The sequence below is a fragment of the Rosa rugosa genome, chromosome 5, assembly GCF_958449725.1.
Source record: "Rosa rugosa chromosome 5, drRosRugo1.1, whole genome shotgun sequence".
NCBI classification, from domain to species: Eukaryota; Viridiplantae; Streptophyta; class Magnoliopsida; order Rosales; family Rosaceae; genus Rosa; species Rosa rugosa.
Window position 1 is genome coordinate 49,799,330 of NC_084824.1, and position 20,090 is coordinate 49,819,419.

A 20,090-nucleotide genomic window follows, 5' to 3' on the forward strand; every position below is an offset into this window, starting at 1 on the left:
TCCGAGAGTAAATCCAAAATTAGGGAGATAATGAAGTGTGACAGGAAGTCAGGAATGCAATCAACAAAATAGCTAATATAACATTATGAGGGAAAAAATGTAGTGAAAACTGTTTTAAACTGTACCAAGACTCCAAGAGCAATGTGAAAGTATTCATCCAAAGAAATCCAATCATCGATATCCACTTCTTGAGCAGTGGAGGATTAACTTTCTTTGATTCGTTGGTGCTTGATAAGTAATGTTTTGTGGTTGCGTTGTATGTTAAAGTACGTGAGAGTTATGCTAAGGATGGGAGTTTGCTGATTGGTATATGTAATTGATTTTTGTTTCTTTTCTTCCCCCAGGTTGGAGAGAACCCCTTATACAAGGAGGTCGAGGTGAGCTTTCATTTCTGATAACAATCTGATGTGGGATTGAGGCTTTAGTATATCCCGGCATATACTCTAATAGGAATGGATGAAAGTAACTCAAACCAAGCGAACAATGGCTATGATTCTGTGAAAAAAACATATGGGGAAGAAAGGTTCAGATCTAAGACATCACTATTACCAAACATAATTAGGATCTTCTACGAAAAAACAAATGAATGGTGTAGACAATGAGCTTGAATTCAACCAGAGCACCATATCAAGCTCATAAAGTACTGATCACCACTAATGATCTTGATGGCACTGTGTTATACTGGTAGACATGTATGAACAAGAAGTCAAATAATTCATAATTCTTAAAGTTATTGGACCTTATCCTAAGTGGCAGTCCAAGTCCGTTAATTGATTTTCTAGAGCATTCACCCCTGGATTGTCGGTGTTCAATGTGATCATACATATTAAACTGATCCTAGTCTTGCTACGAAATCATTGGTGGTCTTTGGAGCCTTACTGATCGAAAAAGTAGCCTGTGATATTTATTCTGGTCCTCAAAATAAGTCTTGAATGCTGCTTCTTACTGAACCCACTAAAGAGAATGAGAAAAACGTTCGGTGTTTGAGGTATAAGAACAAGAAGCTGTGATTTAGGCAAGAATGGGCTAGGTACCTTCTGTAGGCAACGATTTATGGAAAAAACAAATTGATTTGCAACGTAGGGCCTTTGACAAGAGTAATAAGGTGTTAAGGAGGTTACTCATACCAACAGACACCAGAACAGAGAAGACCCACTATAACTAGCCAATTAAGCAATAATACTGTGGTGTTCTGATTATCTTTTATGTCTAAATTTTTTTGTTCTTTCTAAACCAGATAATAGAGTTTCTTAGATAGAGTAGTACATGTAAATCAAAAGTACTGTATAACAAAAACACTTTAAGCGTACTAGATGCTTTTGCACACAAGAAAAGCACTCAGGTAAAGTAACCTTGCTCAAACATTCAATACTGAAGTCATTCATCTTCTAGCATAAGTTGCTAGTGCATTATGTTTACGCTTATCATTACCACTCTATACCACGCCTCTCCTTTCTGCATATCACTGCCACTTTGTACCAACTATGACTATAAATAGCAGGAAATTAAAATATTACAGTATTTTCTTGTTTCTTGTGTCATAGAAAGGCGTTGCACTTCAGTCCTTTGCATCTGCAATGCCTCCTGCAGTTATCTGGAAAACGTTCGTTTCTGTCAAGAATAACAACACATATAGGCCTACCCTAGTCATGATACATGCAGTCTCAGTTATAGGATGATGCAGGTAATGATAAAAGTCATAAAGTATATCAATAAAGCAAATGAGAAGGATATTGCTTCAGCCTCAGGCAGGTTTGGGGCATCAAACACCTTGCAGACATGCTGTTCCCCTTTGCCTTTTCTAAACATGAGCCTTATGGTTGCTGCATGGGCGAGCACATGACCTCCTGCTGGTTTCTTTGGATCAGATATGAACACTCCACCACCGGGGTCAGCTATCACTGCACGGTAATCAGATTCACTGTGAGCCTCTAACTTACATGCATCAAATTACTATAAGATCCACTCAAAGAATTTCACTTAAAAAAATTATCCATGATTGAGCTCAAAAGGGTCTTTGAATTTGGTCTATGACCAATTACCTTGGTTGGTCATATAGACAGCGACATTGAATTCCTCAGCAATCTTTATTAATCGGGAAAGCATCTGTGCAAGTTTTTGCTGAAGAAGAAAAATAAAGAGGAAGGCCATAAGATTAAAATGAGTGTATATTTTATTTGGTCTGAAAGATCTAAATGATAGTATATGAGCCTATGTATTGCAGGGAATCTGTGAAACTGACCTGGCGATCTGCAAGCTCTCCTCTCCCAGTAAAATCAACATGAAATAGAGCAATCACCGAGTCCACAATCTGAAACACATGAACACATAGAAGTCAATCTTCCAGGCCTGTTGATAGTTGTACCATGACAGAGTTCTGGCAAGTAAAGTACTGAAGTTTTTACCAGAAGTCTGAATGGCTCTTCAGCCATTTTTGCAGCTAGACCAAGAAGCAGATTATACTGATGCTCATATGTAAAAGCACGAGCATAAACGATCTTTATGCAGTCATAGAAAATGTCAAGGTTAGTTCACTGTCATCACTATCATTTGTTCAAGTGAAAGTGTATGTATAGATTGAGGATTACATTGTCGAGAACAGCTCCTGGGTCCAAGCCAAATCTTTCAGCTATAGGTATAATTCGTTCTGGCCGGCTGCGAGTGCATTTAGTTAAGAAGAAAACATTCTTATATTGGTGGTATTGATGAAGATAATTCTTGGTCATCCTTTGTTGATAAAAAGCTACATGAAACATTAGTTGGGATGGACATAGAAAAAGGATACAATGTTCCCTCAGTATCAATGTAAGCAACCTTTCCATTCCCTCCATGCATGTTAGTGGGAAGCTGCAAAGTAGCAAATAAGCTCAGTCAACAACTAGGCTAGGCTTGATGTATATAATGTGATATTTGAATCAAACTGCATGTTCAAGTATGGAAATCATAGGCTAGCTACTAGTTTATTATTTGAGAAAGACCAGATATGGGATGCACAGTTGTAAAAGCAGTATTGGCATTCAATTTTACTTGGCATCGCATTGCAGCAGTCCAAAACCCGCAATTATCAACTTTTTCAGTAACATGCTTCTTAATGGTGTATAATCTCTCTGTTAATCAAACTGAATGATAGGCAAGATGACTCACAGTCAATCTAAACTTAACATTTCACTACTCAAATGCCACACTTTTAGAGAAAGACCACAACAGAATTTTGCAGCATGATGGCATGATTTCCAGTATGCTAAGACAGTCACAACTTAAGGAGAGAGACAAACCTGTGTAGTTACGCAGAGTGTGTGTGCAAGCTGTGTTTTCCCAGACCTGAAATCAGTGTTTAGGTTTAACACAAGCAATGGACAACAGTGATACTAAAAGAAACATTTCAGATTATGGACACCAGTCATACTCGAAGAAACAATGCTCACCTAAATTCCCGAAAGGCTTCTGTGATCGCTAGAGTTTCAACCCCACCTGCAATTTATTAACACAGAATCAAATGAAAACAAACTATTGAGCATAATAAACGTTAGATAGATTGAGTAACTAATAGCAGAAGATTACCGCCTAAAAGTTCATCTAGTGCTTGGCTCCCAGTTGTTATGCGAATCACGGACTTCCTCTATACACCAAAACAAAAGTCAACTTCTGAGGTTCACATTCATCCCCACAGTAACTAACTTCCAAGACTGCATTTACTTTAGCCAGTTTAAAACCACAAACAACTTTAAACTTACTCTGGTTATAGCATCACTCCCAGTAATATATCCAAAGTTCTGAAAAAGAAGAAACAATAATGAAAACCGAGAAGAAACTTATCACTCCAAAAACTTCAGAAAATCTAGATAAACATTTCAGATTATGGCAAGGTTAAGCACTGACCACTATTTTCTCAGCAGCTTCACAAATCTTATCAACTTTGGCCTCAGATAAACCTTTAATTCCGGTCAAGTTCTGCCAAACAACAATCACAGTAAGGAAATCTAACTTAAACATTTACAGTTTCAAACAATGAGGTGAAATTCGGGATTGAATCTGAGGTAGTAGATGTTTGAGTGGTAGAGATAACATGGATCTCTGCATGTGAATCTAAATCCCCTCCTGGGACACTTTCACACTGTGACAAGTCTCCACTATACATGGAGATACGTACTCGAACTACTTGATGCATTTGTTTCACGGATTCGGAGTGCATCAGACAAGGGCGGCCTCTCCTGCAAAGCAGACTGGATGGAGGCATCAATAGCCTTGACCAGCTCTAAATCTTCTTCAACTGGTGATGCAGTTGGCCGGTTAATTGCAGGACGCGCCTGAAAAATTTACACATTCAATGCTCCATGTAAAGAAGGAAATCATATTTATGCTTAAAGCAACTTTGACTGCTCAGTACTTTGAGAAATTCTCTGCAGCACTTAATAGTGTATTTTACAGTATAGTTTTGCCCCCCCACCCAAAAAAAAAGGTCAGGACTCCAGTCTACAAATTAGCACGTACTTTTCCATTTTCATATCTCGCTTTTAGCGCATAGTTCTGAACTTCTGATTCAGGAGTCATAAATGTTAGCATCATGCAATCAATTGTTGAGAATGTAAATGAAAAGCTTTTCATAAGATAGCTGAAATTTGATGTCTTCATTGCACAACTAAGCTAGCTCCACCATCTAGATATTTGTCATCCAAAATCTGTTCTATATATAGTTTTCTTTACCGTCTCACTGGCAAAAGAGAGGCCTTTAGAATAAACTAGTATTCCTTAATTATATGGAGATTAAGCAATAATGTCTCCATATGTTAGAGAGAATACATCATTGGCTGAAATCAAGCCATAACTTAGCATCAGTTTCTGATTCACTGTAGCATCAGTTTCTAATTCACTGTATTTGTTGTAAATGCTTTCAGTTTCTACATCTGTTGTAATTGCAATTTAAATCTCTCTGTAACAGTAGCATTTGTGCTGCTATATAACTTGTATACTTGTAATGAGAAAATCAATCAAAATCATTTTTCTACATGTCCTTACCTGTTGTCTTCTTTCTCTCCCTTCTGCGTCTTTCCCATCCTCCTGCAATCATCTTCCTCCTTCCGTCAGCTTCCTCCCATGGCTGCATCAACTTCCACCAATCCACCATCTCAGAACACTGCCCAATTCACCAAGTTAACAGAAACCAATTACTTAACTTGGCTTCGTCAAATCAAGCCTTACCTCAACGGTGCCGATCTCTGGGGCTATGTTGATGGTTCCATTCCCGAACCCTCTCCCACCATCCTAACCGCTGCCACCGATACTGAACCCGCAAGATCTGTTCCCAATCCTGCACACAAGAAATGGTTCACGACTGACCAACAAATCGTCAGTCTTCTCACCACATCTCTAACTGAGAGTGTTGCCCAGCTCACCATTGGCTTCGAAACATCCAAATCCATCTGGGACTGCCTCGCCCGTCACTTCTCACAGCGTTCTACTGCAAGTGCCTCCAGTCTCAAGCTTCAACTTCTTGAGCTTCAAAAAGGCTCTCAATCAATTGATGACTATCTCCGTCACGCCAAATCCATTGCAGACTCTCTAGCCGCCATCAACAAGCCTGTTCCCGATGATGATTTGGTGCTTGCCACGCTTCATGGCCTTGGGTCCGACTACCTTATGCTCCGGACTGCCCTGACTCAAAATCCAACTCTTCCTGACTTCACCGACCTCCGTGCTCGTATCCTCTCTTTCGAGGCCCAGCAGGCTCCTTCCTCCGAGCATGGTTCAGCCACGGCCCTGTTCAACGGCAGCTCTTCTCGCCGCGACAATCGTCCTTTCCCCGGCCGAAATTTCAACTCTGGTGGTCGGCGAGATCACCGCTCCAAACGAGGTCGCAATTTCCAGCCGCAGGCCGCGTCTTATTCCCAGCTGCAGCGGCCGCCCATACATAACGCGCAACAGCAGCCCTATAATATGTTTGGGCCTTACACCTCTCCCACTTGGGCTGCCCGTCCCCCACCATCAAATGGTCTTCTCGGCCCACCTCCAGTGTGGTGTCCTAATTGTCACACCAATCAGCATGGGCTCAATCAATGCCCTCACAGATTTTCCGGCCCATCCACTGTTGCGCCATTTGCTGGAGCCCATTTCGCTACTGATCCAACTTGGTACCCGGATACAGGAGCCACCCATCACATGACATCCATGCCTGTCAATCATCCTCAGTCATATGGTGGTCCTCATAATGTTTTTATGGGTAATGGTGACTCAATGCCTGTTTCCCATACTGGTAACCTTCCCTTGAATTTGGGCTCTTCCCACTTCTTCTTACACAATGTCTTTCGTATTCCATCTATTCGTAAAAATCTCTTATCTGTCGCTCGTTTCACTAAGGACAATCAAGTCATTTTTCTATTTGCTCCTGATTATTATCAAATTTATTGCTTACGCTCTGGTCATCTCTTGTTTCAGGGCCCCTGTAAAGATGGCCTCTATCCACTCCGTTTGTCCAGCATCTCCACCACTCCTCAAGCTCTTGCCTCTTTTCATTCTTCCATCTGGCACAATCGTCTTGGTCACCCGTCCTCTGATGTTTTGTCTCATTTACGTTCTTCTATTGACTCACAGTTGTCCTTCCGTACCTTCTGTCGAGATTGTGCACTTAGCAAATCTCATAAGTTATCTTTTCATTCCAATAAAGATTCTGTTACTTCTCCATTTTATATTATTCATAGTGATGTCTGGGCATCTTCCACTCCCTCCACTAGTGGCTTCAAATACTATGTTCTCTTTACTGATGAATTTTCCCGTTATACTTGGCTTTATCCCATGCGTCGCAAAAATGAAGTTCTTACTCATTTTCAAACTTTAGTTGCCATGATTCAAAATCTTTTTCACACTACAATCAAATTTTTTTCAAAGTGACAATGGGACTGAATATGTCAATAATGCCTTCTCGGCATATTGTAAATCCTTGGGAATTCAACAAAGACTATCTTGTCCTCATACCCCACAACAAAATGGCCTTGCCGAGCGTAAACACCGTCACATTGCCACCATGGCCCGCACTCTTCTTCTCACTTCTAGTGCTCCCCACACTCTTTGGGTCGAAGCCGTCCTCACATCAGTATATCTCATTAATCTTCTTCCTACTCCCACCCTCAATTGGGATGCTCCCCACACCCGTCTTTATGGTAGTCCGCCTTCTTATTCGTCTCTTCGAGTTTTTGGCTGTTCCTGTTTTCCTCATCTTGGTCCTTATGTCTCTGACAAACTCTCGAGTCGTAGTATAGAGTGTGTGTTTTTGGGTTACAGTCCTCACCATAAGGATTACCGTTGTCTCGATCCCACCACTGGTCGTGTTTATATCTCTAGGCATGTTATATTTAATGAAACTTCCTTTCCTTACAAACATTTGCAGGTACAAAACTCTAGCCCTTTGGAATTCACACTTTTGCCCATCCCAGGCCCCCTTGCTACTTCCACAAATTCCATCTCCAGTGACGGCCCAAGTACCCAACCACTCTCTGGTCCAAATCCATCATTGGCTTCTGTTGCCTCCGAACCACCGCACACTGCCAATATCCAGCTTCCTTCGTTAGGGTCCGCCGGTAGTGCTACTCCAGTCCTCACTTACCGCCGCCGAAACAGGCCAGCTGCACCCAACCCGCCTGCCCAGTCTGTCACTGAACCCGAACCGCCTGCCCAGTCTGTCGCTGAACCTGCACCACCTGCCCAGTCTGTCGCGACTCCGCCAGCGCATTTGACGGTGGCCGATCCTCCGGCGCCAGCTGAAGTCTCTCCACATCCTACTCAAGAAATTCCAGCTCCTGCTCCTCCCTTGCCTCCTCCTATCCATTCCATGACAACCCGTCTTCGGGATGGCATTGTTAAGCAACGAGTGCGCACTGATGGCACAGTAAAGTATCCTCTTCCTCGTGCTCTCCTTACTGCTATTGCTTCTACAGAACCTACATGTTTTACTGAGGCATCCAAACAGGAGGTGTGGCGTACTGCCATGGCCGAGGAAATTAATGCTCTGTTGAAAAACAACACTTGGACTCTAGTTCCTTCCTCCCCATCCCAGAATACAGTTGGCTGCAAATGGGTGTTTCGAGTAAAGCACAATCCAGATGGCACAGTAGACCGTCACAAAGCTCGTCTTGTCGCTAAAGGATTTCATCAACAACACGGTATTGATTATGAAGAAACCTTTAGTCCTGTGATTAAACCTGCTACTATTCGTACTGTATTATGTCTTGCTGTGTCTAGAGGATGGCCCCTTCGTCAATTGGATGTCAAGAATGCCTTTCTTCATGGCTTTCTCCAGGAGGATGTATATATGACTCAACCGCCAGGGTTTATTGATCCATCTCGACCATCTCACGTTTGCAAACTCAACAAAGCACTTTATGGTCTCAAGCAAGCTCCACGTGCTTGGTTTCACCGCATGACCTCTTTTCTATTGTCGATTGGGTTTGTTCAAAGTCTGGCTGACTCTTCTCTTTTCATTTTCCGCCATGGGGTGCACGTGATTTATTTTTTGCTGTATGTTGATGATATTGTGGTTACGGGCAGTGACAATCGCCTTATCCAAGGATTTATTGATGCATTGGGTCGTGGCTTTGATCTTAAGGACCTTGGTCCTCTGCATTATTTTCTCGGTTTACAGGTCTCCTCCCACAATAATGGCCTTCACATCAGCCAGCTCAAGTATGCGCATGATCTCCTTAAGAAGCATGATATGCTGCTTAGCCAACCGGTTAGCACACCCATGTCAGCCAAGGCCATCCTTACTGCCACTGAAGGAGACTCTCTTGCCAATCCCACAACATTCCGGGAAATTGTTGGCTCCCTCCAATATTTGACCATCACTCGCCCTGACATTGCGTTTGCAGTAAACTCTATCTCTCAGTTCATGAGTCAGCCCCGCACACCACATCTGGTTGCTGCCAAACGCATTCTTCGCTACATTAAAGGCACTCTACATCATGGCTTGTTTTTCTCTCGCCAACATCAACCTACTCATCTTGCTGCATATTCAGATGCTGATTGGGCTGGTTGTCCGGATTCCCGCCGCTCTACCTCTGGCTACCTTTGCTATCTTGGCACTAACTTGATCTCTTGGTGTTCCAAAAAGCAACCCACCATTGCTCGCTCCAGCGCTGAGTCTGAATATCGGTCTCTTTCTCATGCCAGTGCGGAGACCACTTGGTTAGCCTTCCTCCTTTATGAACTAGGTGCTCGAATCCAATTTCCTATTCTCTTACATTGTGATAACCTTAGTGCAACCTACATGGCTTCTAATCCGGTTTTCCATGCCCGCACTAAGCATATTGAACTTGATTATCACTACGTACGTGCGAAGGTGGCTCTTGGTAGTCATCGCGTTTGCTTTATACCATCCGTGGATCAGCCAGCCGACCTTCTTACCAAACCACTTCATAAGCACCGTCATGCTCTTCTTACTCACAAACTTGTCCGTCAAGGCCCGTCCAGTTTGAGGGGGGATGTTAGAGAGAATACATCATTGGCTGAAATCAAGCCATAACTTAGCATCAGTTTCTGATTCACTGTAGCATCAGTTTCTAATTCACTGTATTTGTTGTAAATGCTTTCAGTTTCTACATCTGTTGTAATTGCAATTTAAATCTCTCTGTAACAGTAGCATTTGTGCTGCTATATAACTTGTATACTTGTAATGAGAAAATCAATCAAAATCATTTTTCTACACCATATCTGTCAGCAAGAAGAGAAAGCCTTTCTTCAAGGATGTTTTAACTCTTTTTAGTAAGCTGATGAGAAAACTAATCAAATTTCCTAATATGGTTTCTCTATCAATCCTTTGCAATAAATTTTCTGTACATGAAAAAGGAGTAAACCATATTACAGGAAGCTTTACTGTACTTCCAATGATCCTATGTCCAAAGAGAGGCAAAGACTTTGTAAATTGAGTCGCAAAGTTGATACTTCATTATTGACATGTAGACTGTAATATGTTGAAGATATATATAGGATAGGGATATGAAATGTTTATTCTCTTGATTATCTAATTGATTATCACAACTTAAAACCTTATTGGCTTGCAGAATTGAAATGTAATGCATATGTAAATGGACCTAATCAATTTAGCAATTTGTGTCTTAGTCTGCAAGATAAGACTTCCAGAGTTTCAATTGCAATATTTTCTACTCTCAGCCCTTTCTTGGTGTTGATGACAGTTATAGATCAGAAAAAGAGTGCTTATTAAATAACAGTACAAAATAAACTAGAATGAAAAGTGACATTTAACTATCATGCAGGTTTAGCAATTTCTCTAGACAGTTGATAGAGAAGGATAAGATTTGTGTAGATGAGTTTTACCTGTGGTATTGGCTTGCATGGAGTGGTAAGCTTCCAATCATGTGCCTCTTCAAGTAAAAATTTTATTCGTGTCTCTGCGAAAGATACATACTGTGTTTAAATAAAAATATCAATGAAAAGGAACAGAAAGCTATGTTCTTCCTGCTAGAGACTACAGATAGGAGGCTTGAGAAGGGCATCAGTAAATTACAAATGCACTTGAAAAAGCATGGCGGGGGTAATACTATGTACTACAGAAAACTCAGGTGGAGGTTCCAACATAGGATTTTATCTACTTTTAGAAACAAAAACAGATTTTTCATGTTCAACTTGCATAAAACTTCTCTATTAATACAAATGAAAACAGACACTTTAATTAAGGGGTTTAAGTTGTAATAACCATGTAAAGTTCGCTAAACCTAGTTCAATGAACATATATCATTGAGTCCATATATCCCCATTTCTAAGCTTTAATATCACCTTTCTTTAATCTCTTGTTACCACGGAGACCAAAGGGAAACTCTGGTGTCGGGTGTGGGGATAAATTCTCTCCACCAGTACTGGAGCTACAAGTCCCCACACTTTCAACTTTCTTTTTATCAGATCTATGAGGTATACTTTCCCCAGTTTGGTGATCATGCCCGCTGTTTTGATATGCATTTCCTCTGTTTATCTCATTGATCTTTTGTTTAACTGCTGGTTTTAACTCCTCTAGCTCAGCAAGAGCATTCAACAATTTCTAGAGCACGAAACTGAAATCAAATTAGTGACTGAAACTGCTTAAAGATGAACCTTTATTATAAATTAAAGACGTGATGAAATATAACCTTTTTCACTTCCTTCTGAGAGGATCTTTCTCTTCGATCAGCCTTTATATAGTCTTGATGATCCGGTATTGTCTCGGAGACCAAACTTAAGCAGAAGAATAATACATAGGTTCAGGTTATTTTGGTTAACATATGTTACAGATCCAAACATGTGCACACACCCACACAACGCCACACTGTAATATCTTGGGTTAGGACTGCGAGACCGTTATTGATCGGAAAACAACGTCGTCCAGGTCCTTGGACGAGAAATCGATTCCCTCTTACAGAATCTCATCCTCGCTGCCCAATCCGAATATGAGAAGAGGCGATTTCATCAAGGAGGCCAAGTTTGATCCCCTCTTGAATTATCGAGCTCCTAGTTTTTCTTCTTCAGCGGACAAGCTCAATTTGTTTTCTCGATGAGGTCGAAGACGAAGGCGCAGGTGTGTTATGCTTTTTTATCATATCCAGATGGATAAGATTTAGGGAAAATGGTCCGTACAGTACCTGAACTTTGCCTCCTTATAACTTTTGGTATCTGAACTTAAAAAAATATCACTTCGGTACCTGAGGTTCTTTGCCCGACCGAGGATTGGTACATATGGACGTTAGCTCCGTTACGAAGCTTGCTAGCTGGCAAATTTACAGGGGTACTTTCGTCCATTCATATATGAATTTGTTTTTTGTCTAATCATTTTTATGGGATCCAAATCTGATCTGGGCACCCAGAAATTTTATCTGGGCACCCACCCAAAAAAAAAAATCCCTTCAATGTTTCTGTTCGAGCAACTTCTGTCCCATTCCCGCCGGTATCTACCTCCCAGCGAAACCACCACACTCAATCATATTTATGGCCATTTTGATGTCTGTAGTCCCTATCAGACATCATATATACAAATCCATGCATTCCGCAAGAAGCTAGTACACAGTAAAAAAGAAACAAATCAAGAAAACCATTATAAGATATACATTTTGCCAACCAGATGTGAAGTCTCTAAATTCACAAATACACATGCATCACTGACTACAACATTTTGCATATTCAAACAAAAACCCATCGAACCAAACAAACAATACGTCTTCAGAACTAAACAAACAAAACCCAGATGAGTTTTGAAGCATTTACCAAACCCAAGACAGAGTAATAGTCATCAGCCAAAGCGTCAACTGAAGTTGAGCCCTCAGCTGCGACTCTGACTCTGCCAAAGGCTCTTCGCTTCCCAGCATGTCCCATCAAACTCATTTTGCTTTGCTAAACCCGCAAACCCCACAAACATCCTCCTTAAATCTTCAACCCCACAAACCCACTCTTCCATTCTTCTTGTGCACCCAAACCTTCAGTAAACCCGGCTCGAAAAAATAGTTGAATTGCTTGCATTGAATTAAAATTGGGACAGAAACATTCATTGCAAAAATATGGAACTGCATCCCATGTCCTCTTGAAGGCAGGTAGAGGACATGGGCAGCGGTCGAGTTGGACTTGGTGGTGGGTCGGCAGAAAAACTCTGGAGAGAGAGAAAAGTGTTGGAGGCGGCGGGGAGGTGAGCCCAGTGGAGGAGAGGGGCAAATTAGGAGGGCGAGGAGGGCCAAGATCGAGGCAAGAGAGCCCCGCATTTTTGGTGGGTCAGGTCAAGGTGGGTTGAGTGGTCGGAGTTGGAAGTAGAGGACGGTGGAGACGACTGAGACGGCCGACTTGCCATTCCAGAATTTGAGCTGCTAACAAAAACCAAGCTCTCAACAAAAATGAAGAAGAAGAATCGAGGCTTTGGAGTGAGTGTGAGTCAGAAAGAAATGGAGGACTTGATTCGGAGCTTATGCAATTGCATGGCTTCATTCTACAACCACCTCCAAAGTAGCTGCGATGTCCTCAAAAGAAGTGAATAAGAAGATGAGAAAAACAGAGAACGAACAGAGAGAGAGAGAGAGAGAGAGAGAGAGAGAGAGAGAGAGAAGAGAAAAAAAATGATTAGAGAAAAAAAACTTAATTCATATATGAATGGACGAAATTACCCCTGTAAATTTGCCAGTTGGCAAGCTCTGTAACGGAGCTAACGTCCATATGTACCAATCCTCGGTAGGGCAAAGAACCTCAGGTACCGAATTGATATTTTTTTAAGTTCAGGTATCAAAAGTTATAAGGAGGCAAAGTTCGGGTACCGTACAGACCATTTTCCCTAAGATTTATCTTACCTTCTCAACAAGATTTGATATGAAGATCTGACATGATTAAAATTTTCTGGTTACTCAATATCCACACGTCCAAACACAACTCCTCATTACATAGGAGATAATTAATCTTGTCCAGGTATCATCTCTAGGCAAACAAACGCGGCCCTAGGTGAATGAGCATATTCACTCCCATTGTCAATTAACATACTTTTATTTAATAAATTTATGATCCAATGGTCCATATCTTAAATTAGCTTTTAAAGATCATCTCTGTAAAAAATCAATCGAATCGGAAACTGTTTAATTATCTAATCGAATCAAACAAATGGATGGTTCTAACAACATTTACTACTATTATGATGAATCGTTCATATATTTCATAAAAATGAATAACTTAAAGGTCTTCAATTTGATTGATTTTTTACGAAGCTAATATTTGTATTACGTTATACAACATGAATGGTTGGATTAAAAAATTATAAAGTTATTATGCATTAATCGACAATGGAGGTGAATATGCTCATTCACCCTAGGGGTAAACCTAAGAATTGTTCCTTCCAAAAACAAGATAAAGTCTGGTGGTAGGCATAAGGCAACAGAATCATCCAGAAGCAAACATAAATAAACCAGGAACCAGAACTACTAATGGAAAATGTAAATAGAGTTAAGTAATAATTTTCGGTACAAAATAGTTATTACTTATTGCTGAACAAGAGTTGCAAGAAAACAAACAAAATGAACAATTTAAGTAGAGCAAAGAGACATCACTATAAAATCGGAGTAAACCAACTAAGTCGAGAGCGTACCGACACCCTAACGCTTGGGAAAGATCGCTTAACTCTTCTATCATCCAAGTTGAATATGCCAAGCTCTCGATTTATATATTCTCGCTGATGTAAAGTCGAGTGATTATTTGTTGCAAAATAAATACAATTTCCTTCCAACTTGTTGATCTCTCTTGCAGGAAGGGAGAATTGACCCGCGCCCGACACAAACAATAGTTGATCCTCCAGGCACCGTGCACTAACAATCTTCTTCTCCTTTGGGTGAAGCTTGTAAACATAAAAAGCACTTGTCCTCAAATATACATTAAGGTCACGATCTTCTTCCTCAACTCTAGTGATAACATCTCCTCCATCCTCATTATCTTCCAAGTTGTCATGTTCCTCATTGTCGTCATCGATGTCATGGATATCATCTCCTCCATCCTCATTATCTTCCAAGTTGTCATGTTCCTCATTGGCAGAGTCATTGTCGTCATCCATGTCATGGATATCATCTCCTCCATCCTCATTATCTTCCAAGATGTCATGTTCCTCATTGTCATCATCCCTGCCTTCAACATAATCATCCTCCTCATTTCCTCCGCCTTCACCTTGACCTCCACCGCCACCATCCTCGGGGTTCTCGTCGTCATACAATTTCATAAATTTATCTTGCATTTGATGGATCAAATATATTTCACCATTGGTTGCTGACTCTATCAAAAGTGGGTCTAGTGATGCTTTTAAATAGACTATATAGTCCCCATATACCTCATTCTGGTGACTGAATCTTGGCATTATATCATAGACCAGATATAATTCCACGGCATGACCTCCACAACTTAAAGTGTGAGGAGCTGACATAAAGCCATCCTTATCATGACTAAGAACCAAGGCGTATAGCTTGCCAGAAGAAAACAATAAATCCATAATGACGTCATTCACATCTAATACCTCGCAAATACTCCAAGTCGTGTCTCCAGGTCTGCACAAACACAATGTTTCACCTTCTCCAAATAAAGCTGCTATCATACATTGCTCTGAAGTGATATCCGAGGTGGACAACACAAGGCAATAGCTGAAACGGGAGGCACCATAGCATTTCCATCCGGTCGTTTCTACAAAATTTTGGAAAGATGGAACCGTGCTCAAAGATGGAAGTTGATGTTGGGCTCCTGAAATGGGATTTACTAGAAACATTGTAGAATCTAGATCTTTTTCCATGACCATGATCATCCAACCTTTAGAAGATCCTTGAAACCACCCTCCTTGAACTGGTTTAGGCAGGTCCAACTTGCCAACTTTGCCGTCATAGAGGTCGTAAAAGCTCAAGCTCTTATGGCAACATTGAGGAAGTATTAACCAGGGGAGTTGATGTGGAGCACTAGGGATATCTCTGCGCATAGGAACGGTGTTCCAAGACTTGCAAACACTGCTTAATCGTATACGATCACGTACACTCAGGTGCGGCACAACCATCTCCATGACATCGTCAGGTAATGTCTCCCAGGGTCTGGGTCTGGGTCTGCTACAGAGTAGTCTTTTGATCACACTACCACCAAACACTAAGCAACCGCAAATTACCAGAGTATCAATGATCACCTCCATCTAGCTAAAGTAAATACTCAATGCTGCAGCAGTGGCTCTCGGTCGGTCTGTCTCTAGTTAGCTCTGTGTCCGCCTCTTTTATCATAAAAATAAAGACCCCCATTCTTATCAGCATTAGGGAAAAACGTTTCTTTTGCCAATAGTATTAGGAAAATACTAACCTTTTGCGATTAGGAAAAGAATCTAACAGATCCTTGCTGTTTGACTCCAAGTTTAGGTTTAATTGGGAATTCTCAAGTCCTCGTTTTGCTGTAAGAGGTAAACCAGAATCTGAACCAAAAGTAAAAAAATCTTTTCTCTAGTCAACGTTAATAGTACACGAGGGAAATATTATTATATGAACAAAGAAATACCCTCACGGCCTCACCAGAACACCAAAATATGGGTAATGTAATTGTTGTTAGATGACTATGTAATCTTTTCTCAAGTCTACTTATTCTCCAAGTATTGTAAACCCTATAAATATGGGTAATGTAATTGTTGTTAGATGGCTTATAGTTGATGAATAAAATCAGTTTATTTGTGGCATGGATTTGCCCTATTTTATGAGTTTGCTACTCCTTATTTCTAGTGTCTGTTGAGTGACTGTTGGAGGCCTGTGTTTGATACTTTTTCCCCATCAATTGGTATCAGAGCTTTGACAAGAGCTTGGTGGATTCCATGTCTCAGGTCGGGCGAAGAAGCGGAGGTTTTCGAATGGAGGGTCGTGACATCAACAACGACATGGCTGAAATCAAAAGGATGCTTCAACAACTTGCTGTACGTATTGATCGCATCGAAGCTCGACGACGGAGTCGTAAGAGTTCCGACGGGGAGAGAGACGTTACCTGTCACGCCCCAAATTTTGAATAACACATTCAAAATCCGAAACATGAATTAAACAACTTAAACAAATAAACGTTCTGAATTCTTTTCTCAGAAACAACTCCACCACTTACACAAAATTTCCAAATCGGTAAACTTCGAGTTAATTATTACAATTCCCTCTTACAAAGTAAAATTGTAAAACTCTAAACGAGCATAACGAACCTCACAACATAAAATCAGAGTATCACAAGCAGCTACTCTACACAGCTCGATCACCTTCCTGATTCTCCTGTCCTGTAGGATTACCCGCTACACCGTTTGAATAGTGTACCGGGAATTGCAATAACACAAAACCCGGTAAGCTTTTTGCAAAGCTCGTATGAGTAAACAAGAAAGAACTGTTGATTTATTAAATTACAATTCAAGTAAAATTCAACAGTATTACGTCTGCAAAGAGACATCAAACCACTCATGGAAAACCACAAGGAATACATTTTCACAATCCTCAAATCACAATACACCACACTGGTCCTGCAAACACCCAACCCACATAACACCACTCTGGTCCATCCCAATAACACGTTAGAGCTCTAACTGCCTCGTTACCTCTGACACCTTGGCCTAGGGTCAAGCAACGGCAAAAATACTTCGGTTAACACTATAACCGTCGCGCTTTGGACATCCCCGTCCTCAGCACCATATACTTCGGTTAATAATAAACCGTCGCGCTTTGGACATCCCCGTCCTCAGCACACAACTTCGGTTAATAATAAACCGTCGCACCTTGGACATCCCCGTCCTCAGCACACAAACACTCTGGTTATCCTTAACCGTCGAACTTCGGACACCTCATCCTCAGAACCTTACATTCTCTAACTTTATACATCCTCCAATGTAAATCATGAATATTAACAAGAACTCATCAATCATGTTCATCACATATAAATATGGTAAGTCACATGTCAATTCATAATAATTTAATCATCCCAATTTCCACACTCTTCAATGTCACACCATTCACATATAATCACGTAAATATATATATACGTAATTATCCGCTCAGGGATAATCACTAATACCAACTATAGTTCACATGCAATAAAACCGAGAAATTCATTTGTATCGTAAAAATCATTTTACTTACCCATGAACCGTAGTTGATCAAGTCCATATGATTTTAAAACAAATATTTATTCCATAAATATTTTCACGCAATTACGACAAAATAAGGTAATTAAATTTATTCGGTTCGTAATATGAACCACGTGAGGTTTACTCACCTCTAATTCCCGCTGCGTCTTCTAAAAGCCAAATATAAATAATACTGGTTGGCGACCACGAAAACGAGTTCCTTCATCTAGCCGTAGCTCGCAACATTGCCCTGTACACAATTATATTTCCGTAAACGGCAATCCGATAAAATAAATACGAACCTAAACGAAACCCGAAAATCCCTATCTCCATTACTTCTCAAATTCCACCCAAATCTTACATCTAATACCAATTCGTTATCTTAAAGGTTCCAAGTCAGAACCAAGAGATATCCGACGGTCGGATTCTCGTAAATCGATAATCGAAACCCTAATTCCCAGAAATTCATAATCAATTGAAAACTTCTCCAATTCCAACTAAATTGACATATTCAACCTCTACAAAAATTATAGGATTTAACTAGCTAAAAAAAAAAAACATAATATAATCACTGCTCATACACCGCACTATTCATGCGACAAACACTGTTCATGTGGCGGCCAACACCTCCTCTGGCCACCAAATTTCATCCACAGCATCATCTCAACATTTCCAATCACTTTCTCAACTGTGACAAAGTCAGAAAATACCTTGAAGTAGCCGAACAATTAAGCACTCCGATGTACAGTGAAATTTTCCAATTATGCTTTCTTCCTCCATGCTTCGATCTGGGTTATGAGACTTGGCGAGCATGAAGAGCGGCTTAAGGCGCTTCTAATGGACCTGGGTTTATGACTGGAGGTGGCCGGAAATCGGCGTTGACTAATTTGCTACAGTAAAAATGTTGGCTTCGATCTCCACATTTCCGGCCAAATCGTCGTAAACAACTCCCACATGCGTGATAAGGAGGAAGAGACGAGTCTATCGATGCTCGCAGCTCGCCATTTGGTGGTCTAGAGGGGGTGAAAGAGGAGGTTGCAGAAGAGAGAAACTGAGAGAGCACGGGGGAAGGAGAGAGAAAAGAAAGAAAAGTTACCTGGCTACAGTAACATTTCAAATTTATACCAATCTACCAAAAACAGTAACTTTCATATTTCGCTTATAACTTTCGCATACGAACTCCGATTTTTACGTACCACATATGCACGCACTCGGTTTAATGTCCTCTACAACTTTCATGAAGGAAGTTTTCCCAAATTCCCAATGTATAAAAAGTCACTTTTTGAGACCCCCTAAATAACGTTCGTTTTTCGAAAATTAATCGTTCGAACTAATTCCACAATTCCTCCGAGCCTCATACTCGCTCCCACTATCGTGAAATCATTTCTAAAAATCCACAGAATTTAATTTGGATTTTTCGGGGTATTACAATCTACCCTCCTTAAAGAAATTTCGTCCCGAAATTTAAGCGTAAGTCAATTCCTCTCGATTAAGGTTGACCTAACTATAGAATCTCCATCTTTTCCAAATCTGTAGTAATCTACAAAGCCTCAGCCCTTTGTATAAAAATACATTCCTATGGCCACTAAATCCTTTCATCACAAACGTAAACTCACAACACAACTGCTCAACATCACTCCACATCAATTACACAAAATCATCACATGGATCATCACATAGATCATCACTTAGATCTTCACAGAGATTATCTCATAGATCCTCACATAGATCTTCACCCTGTACTGGCATACAAGCACAGTAAACACTCCCACAAAGCGTTTCGCTACTCAATTAGCATCACTCAAAACAAATCATCCCCAAAAGCACGCCAATAAAATATGTCACCCAGTGACGATGACTTGGGCTTGCTCAATCCTTGGCTAAGCATTAGGGCTGGCCAATTGGGCCGAAGAAACCGAACCATCCACATTTCGAACCGGCCCGAACTAATTTGGGTTTAACATTTGGGCCTACCATTCGGGCCGAACAATTGGGCTTACTATTTGGGCCTACCAATCGGCCCATCAACTTTCAGCTCGGCTACGGTATGAAATTGTACATACCGTATCTACTTTACATACGTATACATACCGTACATACCATATGTATATCATACTGACCGTATATATGTATAAATACCGTACAGACCGTATATACATATGCATACCGTACATACCGTATATACGTTTGTATATCGAGCATATACGAGATCCAAAAAAATATTTGTAGGAGGTAAGGTTCGAACTCCAGACCCCAAACACAAGGGTTTTGCTTCCAACCACTGAAGCAAGAGCTGCTCTCATTAATATATGCTCACGTGTTATATTTATTATGTCATAAGCGACATAAATAAAATAACGGGGGAGGCAAGGTTCGAAACCTCAACCTGCGGCACGAAACTTTTGTCCCCAACCACTGGAGCACAAGCTGTGCTTAATATAATGTGTACAAATGTTATACTTATTATGTCATAGGCGAACATAATAAAAAATAAATGAGA

At 40.7% G+C, this 20,090-nt stretch overlaps 2 protein-coding genes and 1 long non-coding RNA gene across 3 annotated transcripts; all 3 read right to left on the reverse strand.

Moving 5' to 3' along the window:
• Positions 1-1,269: 1,269 nt before the first annotated feature.
• LOC133712909 (meiotic recombination protein DMC1 homolog) lies at positions 1,270-11,571 on the reverse strand. The gene is made up of 15 exons (XM_062139021.1): positions 11,130-11,571; positions 10,324-10,397; positions 4,067-4,307; positions 3,880-3,951; positions 3,735-3,773; positions 3,562-3,619; positions 3,426-3,471; positions 3,276-3,321; positions 2,786-2,847; positions 2,589-2,655; positions 2,406-2,498; positions 2,243-2,311; positions 2,043-2,121; positions 1,735-1,901; positions 1,270-1,603 (listed from the first exon to the last, which is right to left on the reverse strand). The coding sequence occupies exons 3-15, from the start codon at positions 4,235-4,237 to the stop codon at positions 1,559-1,561; spliced, it is 1,014 nt and encodes a 337-aa protein (XP_061995005.1). The 5' UTR covers positions 4,238-4,307; positions 10,324-10,397; positions 11,130-11,571; the 3' UTR covers positions 1,270-1,558.
• A 2,440-nt stretch (positions 11,572-14,011) lies between these two features.
• Positions 14,012-16,096, reverse strand: LOC133708293 (uncharacterized). The gene is made up of 2 exons (XM_062133763.1): positions 15,814-16,096; positions 14,012-15,727 (listed from the first exon to the last, which is right to left on the reverse strand). The coding sequence occupies exon 2, from the start codon at positions 15,650-15,652 to the stop codon at positions 14,048-14,050; it is 1,605 nt and encodes a 534-aa protein (XP_061989747.1). The 5' UTR covers positions 15,653-15,727; positions 15,814-16,096; the 3' UTR covers positions 14,012-14,047.
• A 441-nt stretch (positions 16,097-16,537) lies between these two features.
• Positions 16,538-18,633, reverse strand: LOC133708294 (uncharacterized). Its single transcript, XR_009845740.1, has 3 exons — positions 18,301-18,633; positions 17,740-17,840; positions 16,538-16,768 (listed from the first exon to the last, which is right to left on the reverse strand). It is a non-coding gene; the product is annotated as an uncharacterized LOC133708294 (long non-coding RNA).
• Positions 18,634-20,090: the final 1,457 nt, after the last annotated feature.